Genomic DNA, 15,497 nt, shown 5'->3' on the forward strand with positions numbered 1-15,497 from the left:
GCACCACAAGCCCGCACTCAACAACAACGCGCCTGACAAACAGACGGTACATTCACAAAATAAACTAAGTCACGACAAGGTTAAAAAACTCTCAGATTCCTGATAAATTAACAATCTATTAAGTTTTATTAAAAAAATTATTTAAATTAATATTAACTTATTTTTCAGAGCCGACAATCACCCATAGTACAGACGTCCATAGAACAAAGAAATATAAAGGATAGAGAAAGAGATAGGGGAGATAGAGAAGATAGGAAAGAGAGGCAAGAACACACAGCGTCCAATCGAGACGGCATAGTTAATAATAAAGCCGTAAGTATTGTAATAGGTTCTGTAACCGTGATATTCAATATTTCATTATAATTAAAGAGAATGAGACATTCCTTTAAATCTCATAATCTGGAAAATTTACACATAAAGAAAAAACACGTTAAACGCCGTAGTAGAAATAGAAAAAAAATCACTAAAAACTTTTTACTGGAAATAGATGCATAATGTCGAATATTCAAAATATATCTGGTTGAGGGTTTAATCACAAGCTGGGTTCCGCAGATATTATAAAAAATCTTAAGGTCACAAGCCTTACGCGGCGCTTAAATGCAAGAAGGGATCCGGTCAACGGTGACCGGAGTAGCGTTTAACGTGTTGAATAGACTTCTTTAACTATTGGAAAACTACACTATCTCTGGACTATATTTATCTGTAGGTTTTTTTCAATTCCACGCAGACGAAGTGGCGGGCGACAGCTATAATGTAAATTTGTGGTATTTGCAGGCTTCCCCTCTGGACCACAGAGGAGTGAACAGCGAGGAGAACAAGGTGCGGCGGCACGCCTATCTGCAGCAGCTCATATACCCGTTGCTTAATGAGGTAACATACGAATTTAATTAAATATATTGTTAAAAGTATTCTATACGATAACCCTTTGAAGTCATTTATATCCTTCAAATTCCTATGCTATTGCTATGTTGGTTCTAAGTCCTATTTTTGAAACTACGATGCAAAAATAAATACATCTTTCATGTTTGGTTGGTGAAAATAATTTAATAAAAGCAAAAATGCAGGAATTTGAAGCATAATACCCCTCAGGGGGTCACAATTCATGGTTTTAAATGCGTTGATGTAAATAATATTATTAAAAAGTGTTTCTGCCTTTCGTGATTGTTGATGTGGTTGTGTTGTGTTGTGTTGCAGCTGAGCCGCAAGCACGGGCCGAGCAGCGCGGCGGCCGTGGAGGAGGTGCGTCGAGCCTTCGAGCTGGCTGAGCGCAGCGCGCCTCATCTCACTAGAGCCTTCGTGCAACAGGTACATTCAATTTGTATATATTTGAATATTTGTATGTAATAAAAAAATATATTTCATGTTTCGTTTGATCCTTTATGATGTTTTTGCGTTGAACGAAACATATTTTTTTGTTTGTGTCTGTTGTCTATTCCGCTTTTTTCAGAGTAATTTTTGATATCTCTAGACTGATTTTGATAGGACTTACTGAACAGCGACTTTTGTATGCAAAGTCGCGGGCTACACCTAGTATAATAATTTCATGTTTAAATAGGGTAAAGACACCTAATAAGGAGGAATATGATTTATTTTATTTATGTTTATTTTATTGTCCAGGTGGTGCAGAGGGTGGCGACACAATCACACCAGCCCTCCACACCCTCACACAACACTTCGCAGCACTGGATGTCGTAGGTGAGTCCTACGTTATATTAAAATAAACCCAAATATTTAACTATTCCAGTCTAAAAATAAAGAAATTAAAATTAAATGAGTAATAATGATCTGAACATAAACTCTAATATATTTTTTCTTACCAGGGACACATAAAATAGCCGGCAGCAATCCATAGCCGCCCCCTGGCCTCGGCCCCGCGCTCCTAGCCCCGGCCCCCCGGCCTCAAGCCCCGGCCCCCCGGACTCAAGCCCCGGCCCCCTGGCCCCAGGCCCCGGCCCCGCGCCGCCGCTCGGACTGACAGATACTAATACAAATTAGGCTTAAAGAAAACCCTTAGCATAGCAACACCAACTATATGTAATGTCTTACATGGCTTTAAATTAGATGTAGACGAACGCCCAATTATATGTTTCCTTAATATCAAATCTAGTTCCAAATGTGTGAACTGAGGCCTTCAAACTGCCTTATGTTATATTGCGTTAAATAGACCAACAAACAGTTTATTAACCTCTATATATGTGTATATTTAAATCTTTGCACTGTCCAATGTCTGATCACATTTTTTTACCTCTAACGAAGTTAACAGTGAGATTCCACTGTTGAAATATATGAGTAGAATAATATCGACATCCTTTTCATTCTATTAATAAAGAAAAGAGATAAAAATATTTTTGGTCATATCTTGACGGTTGAAATATTATCAGAAATCATTTTGCGTTCGTTTCAAATTTATTAAATTCTTGTATCATATATTTTTATACATGAGTTGTAATTTATGTACAGTCGAACCGAGATAATCGAGTTTCCAAAAGATCACAATATTTTTTTTTCGTTTATAAAAGTTTCTAACCTGAATTTATGGAGTCAGTTCTTCGAGGGATTGGTAAATGACTTGCTTCTAAGGTTTCTCGATTATCCTGGTTTGACTATATGACAATATCATAATTACTCTCTCTTAGTTGATCAGAGATATTTTGTAGATGTATGAGAACAGTGGAAACCGCATAGTGTTGCGAGATGTGTTGTATGTTTGTGTATAAGTCTGAGCGCGGCGGAGTCACAACTTGCAATGCCATAGTGTAATGTAAACATAAAGTAAACAATACTTAAGTTGGTTATGTCTTTTAATATTTTATATTTATGTAAATATATCACTATTTGTTTTGTCTATTGAAAATAATGTCAACATTTGGTGCATGTATTATTCAATAAGTCTAGTTCAGATATTGAAAACATTTTCAATGTACTACGCGTGCACAATAACATGACATGTGCGATGACGTCATCTGTCTTGTCTACACAATTGTTATTATTGTAGATGTATAGTATGTTAAAATAAATTTAATATATGTTTTAACTTTGTTAACAAATTAAATATTAATCACAAGGGAAATTGAATAATACATGTACTAATGTTTTAGACCCTGACCATAGACTTAGTCTTTGGGTCACTTCTAACGTTTTTGTCCTGTTTAGTTTTATTGTGGACTTGTTCTGTTCATTGTTTGTACTGTGAGTTTCCATTGACGGTACAAAGAAGCTAGACAATGTATAAGCTTCGAAGTGATTCTATAACGAACTTCAAAATGTATAGAAATGAGAATAAGTTACAGTAAGTCACGTGATTGTTGCCTCAATTCTATACATTTTTGAATTTCGTTATGGAATCTCTTCGAATGCATTTTATCTAGCTCTGCAGGTGTGTAAAGACATAGTGTCGTCTCTTTCAGTCTCTTTGAAAAGATAGAGACAGAGATATATACAAAAGTTTTAACAATGGAAACTCATGTAACCTGCGGTCACGTGGGAATGTCATTTAGTATAATTTGTCAACGGTTTTGTAAAGGTGTTGTTCGATCTATTTTGTAATTTAAATATTTTTTTTGAAGAGTTGAATATTTTGTGAATATTTTGCCATAACTGTTTTTTTTTTCTTCTAAAATTATCTTTTTAAATGTCACAATAGAAGAATTGTTAGGTTGACCAGTAATAGTTAGAATCAATGTTTTTCAATAGTTTTTGGTCGTGTGTTTATTATTATTGAAATTCACTATAAAGGTTTTTCTATCGTTTCATCAATACTATTTTTTTTTTAACTTTTAGATATGCGTAGTATGAAACATTTTAGCGTTTCTTTAGTGTCATTCCAGGCAAAAGACAATGTTGTCGGCATTTATAGAATATTTGTTTTGTTGAATTTGAATTGTTTCGATACATTAACGGTTTGCGGAAGCGACTGAGAGTTGTTATATAAAAAAATCATAGTTTAGTTTTGAAAGTTAGCTTTTTTTTAAATGTCGGTTATTCGGTTTGGAATAAATGCGTGACTAATATCTAAAAATTTTAATATAATCACGCCCATTTTTAACACGTCGTTAACACGCGAAAGCACTGTCCTCGTGACTTTGGGCGTATGTTGAGATGTCCATATAAATAATTAACATGCTTAATATGCGACAATATTTAGCAATTTGGTATATATAGATTATTTATATTGAAGACTACAAAACAATTATTATTGCTGTGTAAAAATGTAAACGTATTATATAAATGTGTAAATTGTGTAGTATAAAGGAAGCTGTTTTGATAAAGTGTTCTTATAAGTGTGGGGAGACGCGGCGTCATCACGTCACCTGGTGGAAACTATCGTCACTGTGTTTCTTTTCATATGTTTGTGCATGTCAATTTCCAAATACTTATTGTTAGGTATAAAATCCGATACTGTGTCGATGTACTGGCACAACACTAGCTTTACTAAAATGTCGATGTTTATGTCCCCTCACTAATCATTCTAACACTTGACTTTGTAACGCGCGCCATTCGCGCCAAAGAATTTTAAGTAATTATGTCTAAAATTATTATCAGTTTTTCTAAAAAAATTAGTCAACTAGCAAAAAATTCTCTGTTTTTGTCTTTTTATTTTATTTTTCCGTCAATGTTTTTTTTTACATTTATTTAAGATTTTAATATCACGATAAAAATGGTATACCAGAGCAGATATGATGAGATAGTCTATCTATTCATCTTGATATAAAACTCCTTGGGTTTTGGGATTTCTAAGTATTCCCACTGTGAAAATTATAACATCCTTTGTAACTTATTTCTGATAGTACAGATGACTATGAGGTGACATTATACAGAGTGTTACATTTTTCAGAGGTGGAATACTTGGACATCTATTGCCCTTAGGAGTGATGTTTCAGGGTGAAAAGGACTAAGTCGACATAATGGCTTAGACAAAGTTTTGTTTATTTAGTTTCCACCGAATGTGAAGTGTGCTCGCCGCGACCGCCCCGAAAGCGCGCGCTCCGGGCACGGAAGCCATTTTGTTCATAACCTAGTTTGTAGTTCTCAGAATTTCTATTCTAATCCTAAGGTAGGCAAGTTCACTAAATGCCTTTGATGCATAGTTTGTAAGTTGTGCCCGTGCTCGTAGTCGGACCGAGGGAGAGGATAATTTAAAAATATATGTGAACTTTCCCCGGCCCGGCTCGGAGCGCGGTGTCACCGTGGTTTCCGCTCCCGGTTCGCATCGCATTTGCCTTGTAATCATTTAATTTCGCCGTGCGTTTCGCGCGCGAAATGTTACATTGATTTCTATGGTAAATCAAAAATTATTTTTCCACTTGATGGGTATTATATAATGGTAAGAGCGTGTAGTGTTAGAGGTGGCGATAATTGTTGATTATTGAATAAAATTTAGATGTTTGTGGCATTGGTACGTAGCGGAGACACGGAAACTAGTTGTTACCTTCGAATTTGCAGAATGTTCGGGATCGCGTCGTCGGTATTTGTTGGGCACTATTGATCCTGTTTGTATAGTTTGTAAATTTAAATCTTTATTGTAATATAGAAGTTGCAGCAGACTTTGCGATCCATCTCGACAGTTTGATATAAATAAGTATCGCGGGCAAAAGGAGCAAGCCGCGGGCCACATGGCGCGGTCAGCCGGCGCCGGATAGCGGTGGCATTACGGAATATCCTAAATTATTACAAATAATACAAAGTTTGCAAAGTTATAAAGAGACCTTAAAGTTTTCTTACAGAATTTCATTTCATATATTTTTTCTAGCTTTTTCCTGAGACTTCGTATGGGTGGAAAAAAAAACTCAACAAGTAGCCTATGTGTTATTTTAAACTATGTTTCATATCTATGCTAAAATTTATCCATTGAGTCGTTCTTCTAGCAAACATCCATACATCTAAAATTTCGCTTATATAATATTAGTAACAATTAATTATTATTTTATTTCTGCAGTATTAAGAAATTAATAATGAGTTTATTCTGACGATGTGAAATGAATTGGTGGCCATCTGTCGATGTTTAATTCCACGAATGCTTACCGCTGTCTGACGCAAGCTAACTCGATTGCAATATCACGTACATATGTAAAACAAATATTTTAAATATAAATACAAGGTGTCCGATTCTAACTGCTTCACAATCGATTTATAAGTATTTGAGGAGTCCCTTAGTGAAGATTTATTACACCACTAAAGGACTGCTGAAGTAAACAAGAGTCTGAGTGCGATATTTAATCTACCCTCAGTAAACCATTGGTGACTGGTCACAGCCGGCGACGCGTACCATTAGCGCGATGGTCAATTAATGCTACGGCGTCCATCATTCTAACACGTTTATGTAGAAAACAAATTTGACTCTGAAATAAAAGAAGTTATTTAATTTTGGACTTATTTGTTTTATTTAAACCTATTAAAAGATCCCGTTGATGATAATAAATAGGCTTTAATTTAACAGTAAGTATATTACCATGACTTTATTTTTTTAAACAGTATTTTTAGCACTTCAGTCCTAGAATATATTTTTTACCATAGACCATAGGTTATTTCGTTGACTACAATAACAAATTGTTCGATGTCTATGGAATATTTTTCAATCAGAAAAATAAAAAATGGAACGTTTTTTAGTATTTTTTTTATTTTATTGACTAGGTTATAATTACACGTTTTATTACAAATTTACAAAATATATAAAAATGACGTAAGAAATTTTTAAGAGATTCGTTGTTAGGTTTTAATTGTTATAATGTTACATACGAATAAATAATGTGATGTTAATATATGCGATAAAAAAGACAAAGAACTTTTAAATGTGTTCTCATAGTCCTTAATCACTAAGGGATAGAAAACGGCAGTTAGACATGTCATGATGTGTTATTACAGTATAATTTTAAAATAAAGCTACACGATAAACTTAATGAAAATTAAATATATTTACACATATGGCTATCAAGTACAACGCAATCATAGCCTAGAAAATATCTAATTTTACAGCTGTACAATAAACTACTTTTATACTTATCTAAATATATTAATGTTCCCGCAACGGGATGAGTGGTGAAAATTACACAGTTTGTCTGAAAAAATACAACAAATTCGCTTTAAAATAGCTATAATGTTAGGAAATTAAACATATTTTTACACTTCAACTAATATTGTGTAAAGGTAAGTAACCATTTTAAAATACTTTGGTTCAATTTAAGACCTAGAAAAGATGTGAAAATCAAATGAAACTTAATCGTCAATTGATGTAGGAACTTATTTTGTAAAAGTCTTGAGCAAAAAATAAGAAATTTTAATGTCTTAAATGAAAAATAATATCAAAAATAATTTCCAGTTTAACTTTAATATCGAAAAGTATTGGAATGGTAAAGTTGCATTTAACGAAAGCCGCGTGTTTATAATCTGTGGAATTCGACTTGTCAAATTGACATATTGTCATCCTTTACATATTCTTTGGAAAAAACAGAGACACCAATATCAAAAAACAAATGTTGTGGCAATCAAAAGCTTGAATGTCGCAGAGAGCGACTTAAAACCCGTTAGTCAGAGTTTCGTTGATACCCAGAGCCTCAATAACGCCTACGATATTTAGGGTTGCTACTTTTTTAGGTTTGCAGAGTCCATATTCGATTTTGATTCACAATAAATTTATGTCTCTGGTACAAAATGGTGTTAACTAGTCATTGTGATCGCAGTTTTTCATATGAAAGTGTTATAGGTTTTTTTATGTTGGCAGCCCTACATCCAAAATAACACGCAGTCGGTTATAAATCACTGCAACATCCTACTTTCTAAGTTAGCATCTTTTGTGAACTGAGTCATCAGAATTTGCATTCTTTCATTCATCTCTCATGCGATCGTCTTATCTTATAAATAATATCAAAAGCTGGCATTTGCATTACTTATTAAATATTCTTTAAATCTATTTCCTATATAACGCACAGATGACCTTGAATTTATACGACACTACATGAACTTATATAACAGTATTTTTTGTATATTAGTCGGCAGTGAAATACATGGTTAAACACAAAGCACATAATTGTTCTTTTCGTACCATAGATATTTACTTTTTACGTAATATTCGATGTAAAATTTGTTCAAAAATTAAAGAATTAAATATATTTAATTCTAAGAAGTTGTAAATCCACATTTATTTGAAAACATTTATTGTTAAAGAGATCAAAAATCATATAAAAACCAAATTAGTAGTTATTGCTTTTAAATCTTTCTTTAACAATTAGGAATTTGGACAAACTCTATTAACTATAATGGTGGTAATATTAAATCAATAAGTATGCGTCAACGCCTATTTAACTTACAGTTTAGTGCGTACACTATCGAGATTACTAATAGAAAACAAGTGGCATGGTGTGAATCATTCGACCTTATACATTACTTAATCATCTTAAATATCACAGAGGTATTACATAAACACTCTAATACCTAGCAGTGCCTATTATATGTAAAACATAGTCTACAATTTGCGACTCGCACTCGGATGTGCGCAATTTCTTCATCATGTGGTGTTGAACAGGCGGTGGAATGGGATACGTCAGCGAGTGAACTAAGTTCCGACTGTCGATGACAATCAGATGGTTCTTTTTCGTTTTCTCAACTTCGGTCCCATTATTTTTTCATTCTGCGAACAAATAAAAAGAACTTGATAAATGCGAGAGAAGCGTACAGCTGTCTGACTCATTGTGGATTTTTGTGACGCAGAAGCCTGAGTCACAACACACGGTCACAAATTTTATTTCGAATAGTTTTTACCGTTTGCACATATACTTAGTGAGGTGACGAATTCATTGCCTATATTAGATACAATAAAGGAGATGTTTATAGACAAGTAAATTCGATGAAACAACGCAAAGTTTCTTTGAATCGATGACATAAAGTCTGCACAAATTAGATAATTAAAATTCGATTAAAAATCAATTGATGTCTCGACATACATCACAACGGGATGTGTATTCTTAAAGGAGTTAAATTAAGTGTAATTGAATCGATCCCGCACATAAAATACCTATACCGTATCTTCATCTCGTGTCTCAGAACTTATACATTTCCTTAATATTAGTAACTTCGATAAACATTAACAAATTATAGCTAATCAAAAATTTAAAATAAAAGTGTAATAATTAATCACGCTACTACTCCTTTTATAACCTACTACTTTTTATAACCTTGAGAAACATTTTCAGGTCTGGACGCGAATGCTTATGCGGTTGACATCTATAGAGACATACTCATAGTCGTACGCTAACTATACACAAGCAATAATGGTAATTAGTCTAAGATTATGTAGAACACACAGAGACCTTACATTTTATGATTAGCGCCATTAAATGTTTACCAGAGATAGCAACAATCAACAAACTCATTCTAAGGACGCCTATCGTAAAATACGAACTCGTTTCGTTCCATTAAACAGCCAATATTTACTGCGCAATGTCATCATTATTATCTGGTGTTAATATTCATAAGCGGGTATGTATATTGGACATCCTTATTACTTTGTTGGCTATGCGTTCGTGTACACTGCATACGATCCATCAGCGGGACAAACGAGTCCTTTATATGTGGACAAGACATCCTGCGGAGTCGTGACCTCTTATCGCCGGCCGCCCGCCGCCCGGCCGCGGACAGTGCGCGCTCGCGTAACTGATACGCCTTCCTACAACCTAAACTTTATTACACAAATATACCAACCTGACTATTACAAATATATTAAATATTTCTATATAAAGAATCACGGAACTAAATTGTTATTGAGCTGAGAAATATTTTTATGTACACATGTAATTATATGATAATTTATCGTAACATTGCAGTTCGATTCGAGATAAATTGCACAATTGGAATAGTCGTATAGTAGTATAAGTCGTCAACATAAAACTTTTTTTTTCATTTCAATATAAAACCAATAGTTTTACAGAAGTCAGTAAATGTGAAAGTAAGTAACAGGAATGTCTTTACTTTTGTTATTTTTTTAGTCGAGAAGAAAAATGAAACAAATAAATAAACGTTGAGTGAGTGTTAGCTCACAACATTTTGTTAAACAATTAAAGGTGTGATTCCACTGTGCCCATTTGTGTATTCCTAAAATTTGTTCTATCGAATTATTTTGTTCCAAACTGTCAGTCACTTGAGTATTGGCACCGATGTCCACAAATGTTTGTTCAAATATATAAATGTTTGCACCAACAATTACTGTCCGGTATTGTAATACGATCTCTTATTATTTTTAACTCTACTCGCTTTGTATAATAACGATCGTTAAGTTAAATATATGGCAGGTTTGTGCCTCGGCATTTTATATGCTTAAGTTATGTATTAACGGCCCTGTTTTACATAGTCCGTATTTTTTTCCTTATTTATAGTCACAGCTGTATTGCATGTTAAAGTATATATATTACGATACATACATATTAATATAAATACATAATTGATCTCATTGTTTGTAATTAATTTTGTAATATTGTTTTTTATTGATATTTAACGTTAATTTCCTACAAATATCCATTCATTATTGTTTAAGGAAGGAAGGTTTTGTTTTAAATTATATTTGACAGGAATAAATATTTTTAATCTAATTTAATGGTATTTTTGTAGTTGATTTATATAATATTTTGATTTAATTCAATAACTAAAGGTGTACAATGATTTTCCTTATGTAAAAGTTTATATAACATCCTAGGAATAAACTCCTTAAATGAGCAAAATAATAACAGTACTTAAATATTCACAGTACATAAAGACATGTAAATAGCTAGTGCAAACTTCTTTGTTGGTTTTTACCTTTTGATTAATGAAGGAAATCTCACTGCAAGGATAACTTATGACTCAAAAGGGAATGAACGCACACATGCTCAGATTTCATGGCACGTTTATGACGAACGTTGGCCATTTCTTATTTCCTTATCTCATCTGTAAACTTATACCATAGCGACCTCTCCCGGCAGCAAAAAAACACCGTGTGAATGTGAAAAAAAAAATTAAAAACATTTATTTAGATTTTTTTTTAATTTTACCTTTAATACAATTCTCAAAATATTGTTGAAACTATTAGATTGTTTCAGTAATTTTTCCGTTTATTTTGATGGACGAAACTATGTTTTTTATTATTTAAAAAAAAAACATAAAATATAAAAAAAAATTATTTGTATTTTACCTTACAATAATTATTTTATGACAAAATTCCATGACAAGATTTACGTATGTTTATTCAATTTGTATTGTTTCCCTTTTTCCTGTTATTCTTCATTCTATTGTCAAAAGACATAAATCATATGTTGTGGTTTTAATTTATTGGAATTAAAATTATTTAGAACACTTATTTCATGGTTTCTTACTATAACAAAAAACAATCATCGGTTCGTCGACTTGTGACTAATTTTCTTATCGGAAATGGAGAAACTATTTAGTTTAATGGATTTTTCTTCAATACTACTCATTTATGAATATATTTTAGTAAAAATTAAAGGTAAATCTTACTAATATTATTAATGCAAATGTTTGTTATGTTGTAGCTCCGGAAGGGCTTAACGAATTATGTTGAAATTCGGCACAGCTGTAGAACATAGTCTGGCAGAACACTTAGTAAGTACTAAGTTTTGTGTTTAATTCCCAGCGGACGGAATGGCGGGCAATAGCTAGTATTACATATGTAGAAAAGTACTATTAATTTACTATGAACGCGTTATTAAACTCATCATAAGGTGAGTAAAGGCAAATTCTACAGGTCCATATAAGTAAGACATGTCTCACGTCGCGTCGGCGTCGGCGTCTAGAAATTTTAATGACTTGTGCATTGTTTGGGCTTATTTGGCACCGCCTTTGATAACATAACTGTCCTCTCAATATGGATCTCGTTATTTTGAATTTATAGCTATTGTTTGTTCGAATGCAATTAAATTAGAATACGACGCTGTTAATGATTTTGTACTTATTGAATACAAGGTGTAGCCCGCGACTCCGTCCGCGCGGCATTAAAAAAAACTTAATTAGTAGTCTATGTGTTAATTTCAGAAAAATCCTTGCATGGTTGCAGATTTTGGAGATATCTCCCAACGAACATCCATCCATCCATGCAAGCATACGCATTTATAATATTAGTAATCATTAATTACATATGTTTTATTGTGTACCAGTGAGAAAGTATCTCGTAAGTTAACTTATGAACTTACAATGTCATGAACTTGTAAATTAAGACGTTATCATTTTATCATACAAACTGAACCTTAACTAAAGTATGTACCTGCGCCTGACATTGGTTAATTTAGGCAGCCGGCAGTTCTCTACAGTACCAGGCCTACAGTCGGACGCATAGATAATTCCAGCCTTGACATTTCATTAAGCAACAACATCAAATAAAATTTACCGTTTCTGTTCAATTGGCAATAATAAAGTTTACATGAGTTGATTAACCAATGTCAGTTTTATTTAAATGCGAGTATTTTTTTTAACTAAAAATTTTGCAAAATACTATAACTAGCTGTCGCCCGCGACTCTATCCGAGAGAATTTAAAACAAACTTAAGTGAGAGTCTTCGTGTTCTTCTAGAATATGTTCTAAATCTATGCCAAGTTTCAGCGAGATCTATGCAGCCTTTTTAGAGATATCTCAAAACAAAAATTCCCATTTATATTATTAGTAAGATTTCGAATTTATGTGGCTATTTGCAAGTACCCTTATTTTGCGACAAATTATAACGATTATTCCATAATTTCCGTATTTTAATACTAAAACATAATGCGTTTTAAATACGTGCATCAAGTGATTGGGCATATATTAGTGCATGCAACTTTTAAAATGTTTCTACGATATTGTTATTACTCTAAATGTTCATTATCGCATAACTAAAACTAATTTGCAATTAAGTTGATATTTTACGCCTTAGAAATGCCATATAACTATCAAATGAGCAATATACTTGGGTACAAAAACTGTATAAGATGTATCAAGTCAAAGCATATTCCTTATGAATAATACAGTTACTAAGCACAGTTAAAGCAATACTAGTATCTAAATATTGTTAATAGAAAGTTGTTTTTAATTGATAGTAAGTTGTCTTGACAATTTATTAACGTCGCCAATTAAGTTTATGTCGCTAAGTTGAAAACGGATCTTGGTAAGTAATATTGATAGTGGAACTTTTCATTTCCGGGGAGTTAAGTATTGAAAAGATAAATACTTGTTAATTCTTAATAGCATTAAAGTTAAGACTTTAAAACTTTAGATTGCTAAAGTTGACTGCCTTCCTAAATTATGGATCTTTAAGCAAATTTGAATGACTCTCGCTGTTCAAAGCATTTTTATATTTTTGTATTGAACAGGTTTATAGAACGATATTTTTAAATTGAACTCATTAATCGTTTGCTATGTACATTTTACATATATTATTATGTACATAACAGTGTTCTCTTTAATCGTAACGCACAATTACGTATTATTAGGAAGACCGTTACTTTGTTGCCTTTGTTCGGGAAGTTGATGAAACGCGTCACTCATACAATTGTGTGAATTCGACCATTATCGTCCGCTGTCAATAATAAACGTCATTGTCTACGTCAATGTTATTACAGTTCCAATAAACTGAACTTCATCTATAGCTCTTTGTTCGACAAATCAAATACAAAGTTAACTCTACTATATAAACAAGGAAATATATAAGTTTAAATAATTAAAGGAAATAATTTAACTCGCGTCAAATAAGGATTTTATTACGTAAGTACTCTGAAGACGTCACGTGATATGAACGTTATTAGGGTTGAATATTCGAGCTACATATAAGCGACAAGTTCCTGGACTTAGTTGCTTTTTTTGTCACTCTTTCGATCTTAAGCTTGACATGTAAATGGATGTAATTAACCTTTATTTTAATATTATGTTTGTTCATGTTTTTTTGATACACATAACATGTGATGTTTCACTTCCTCTAGCAAGGAGAAGGTCTGTTCCCTAAACATTGGTTAAGGAATAAAATTATAATAGACAGTATAGCTCTTTCCCTCCGGATGAAGTCATATAGATGTCGTATATCAATTCAATTTGTGGTTATTCGTATTACCGTTAAAGGTGAATCAGAGATTAGGTTATGAACCAAATACATACAGGGAAAAAAATAAGCCGGTTCATACGTGTTTTTTTTTGTGACTGAGCAGTCACTGTTTGCCTTGATGAGGTATTTACAGCTTCACCGGGCTTGAGGTGGCCGAGCGCAAATGGCGCTTAGCCTGAACCTCGTTTAAGAGTAAAAAGACTCGAGGGCTCCCTCAGGAGCCTCGGCTATGACTGTTACTTCGTTATAGTTACCGGATTGGATTCATACGTATATTGATTGAACCAAGTCGCATTTTTGAATAAAGTTTATATTAAATCGTGTTATATCTTGCTTCCTGATATGAACAGGTCTAAATATGGACTATTAAGATAAATTGTGACAAGCCTTGGAATAGATAAAAGTTATAGGGAGGTAATATTTATGTATAAGTAGACAGAAATAGAAGACAATGATAGAAGTATAATTTTGCAATGGGTTTAAAAAAAAATTAGAGATTTCTAGATCCTGAAAAGAAGATGTAGAGAACATATTAACTTTTTAAACTGTTAGTCGTAATAACTGTTTGAAAGGTTATATTCTGAATGCTTAGGTTACCATATCTTTCAATCATTTGGTACAACGGATAATGATCGACGTCGGCCGTTAATCCATACTCTTTGTCTACAAAAAAAACCACTCAGTAAGAAGATAAGGTCAAGTATTTGTCGGCGAGCAACGACCTCTACAGGACGCATTCGAATACTTTCAAGCTGACGTTTACTCCGCCAAGCAACTGTAGTTTTATTTAGTCTTGCGGACCTGTATAAATAATCCGACCTTGTGGTCCATTTCTCTACTGAATACAAACGAACTTATTGTTTGTTTATATTATTTTTATTGAAACAGCTGCATTCGTGTTCTTTATTTAGAGATCGTATCCTTTATTTAATACTAGATGTCACCCGCAACTCTGTCCGCGCGGAATATCTACATCTATGCAAATTCAATGAGATCCATGCAGCGGCTCTGGAGATACTTTCAAACAAACAACCATCAATCCATCCATCCAAACATTCGCATTTATAATATTAGTAAGATTTTGTATTTCGACATTGTGAATAATGAGAATATTAGGCGTTTTCTGGTCATTGGTTTCAACATTTTTAATTAAACCACATTATTATATTTATAGTCGTGACTTGGTATGTTTTTAAAATAACGAGAACAATAGGGAGGTATTAAAATGATTAATGAGTTTAATTTATCGCATATTATAAATCAATTAAGCTCGAAGTGACCGCGGCATCACGTCATCCCTCACTGATAAGCTCTCTATTGTAACGCGATATAACTTAGCTCCCGATATACTAATATATTATTAATTATTTGATTTATAACTAAATCCGTATTACTTAACAAATTAGACTCAATTATATTCAATTCTAACTGAAGTAATGGACATTGACTGAGC

General features: G+C 32.9%; 2 protein-coding genes across 2 annotated transcripts in view; one reads left to right on the forward strand and one right to left on the reverse strand.

The window, feature by feature from the left end:
• The window catches only part of LOC106127454 (Germinal centre kinase III), a 46,452-nt gene extending 43,230 nt beyond the window's left edge, over positions 1–3,222 (forward strand). Inside the window, exons 7-12 of the mRNA XM_013325531.1 lie at positions 3–79; positions 169–312; positions 775–870; positions 1,195–1,305; positions 1,618–1,695; positions 1,821–3,222. Of these exons, the coding sequence (XP_013180985.1) occupies positions 3–79; positions 169–312; positions 775–870; positions 1,195–1,305; positions 1,618–1,695 (506 nt within the window). The 3' untranslated portion in view covers positions 1,821–3,222. The remainder of the gene's footprint in view (positions 1–2; positions 80–168; positions 313–774; positions 871–1,194; positions 1,306–1,617; positions 1,696–1,820) is intronic.
• Positions 3,223–8,589: 5,367 nt separating this feature from the next.
• Positions 8,590–15,497, reverse strand: part of LOC106127762 (integrin beta-6) — a 30,662-nt gene continuing 23,754 nt past the window's right edge. The window contains exon 7 of the mRNA XM_013325994.1: positions 8,590–8,623. The gene's annotated coding sequence lies outside the window, so the exon portion shown is untranslated. The remainder of the gene's footprint in view (positions 8,624–15,497) is intronic.

The sequence above is a fragment of the Papilio xuthus genome, unplaced genomic scaffold (genome assembly GCF_000836235.2).
Source record: "Papilio xuthus unplaced genomic scaffold, Pxut_1.1 DF824655.1, whole genome shotgun sequence".
In the NCBI taxonomy this organism is placed as follows: Eukaryota; Metazoa; Arthropoda; class Insecta; order Lepidoptera; family Papilionidae; genus Papilio; species Papilio xuthus.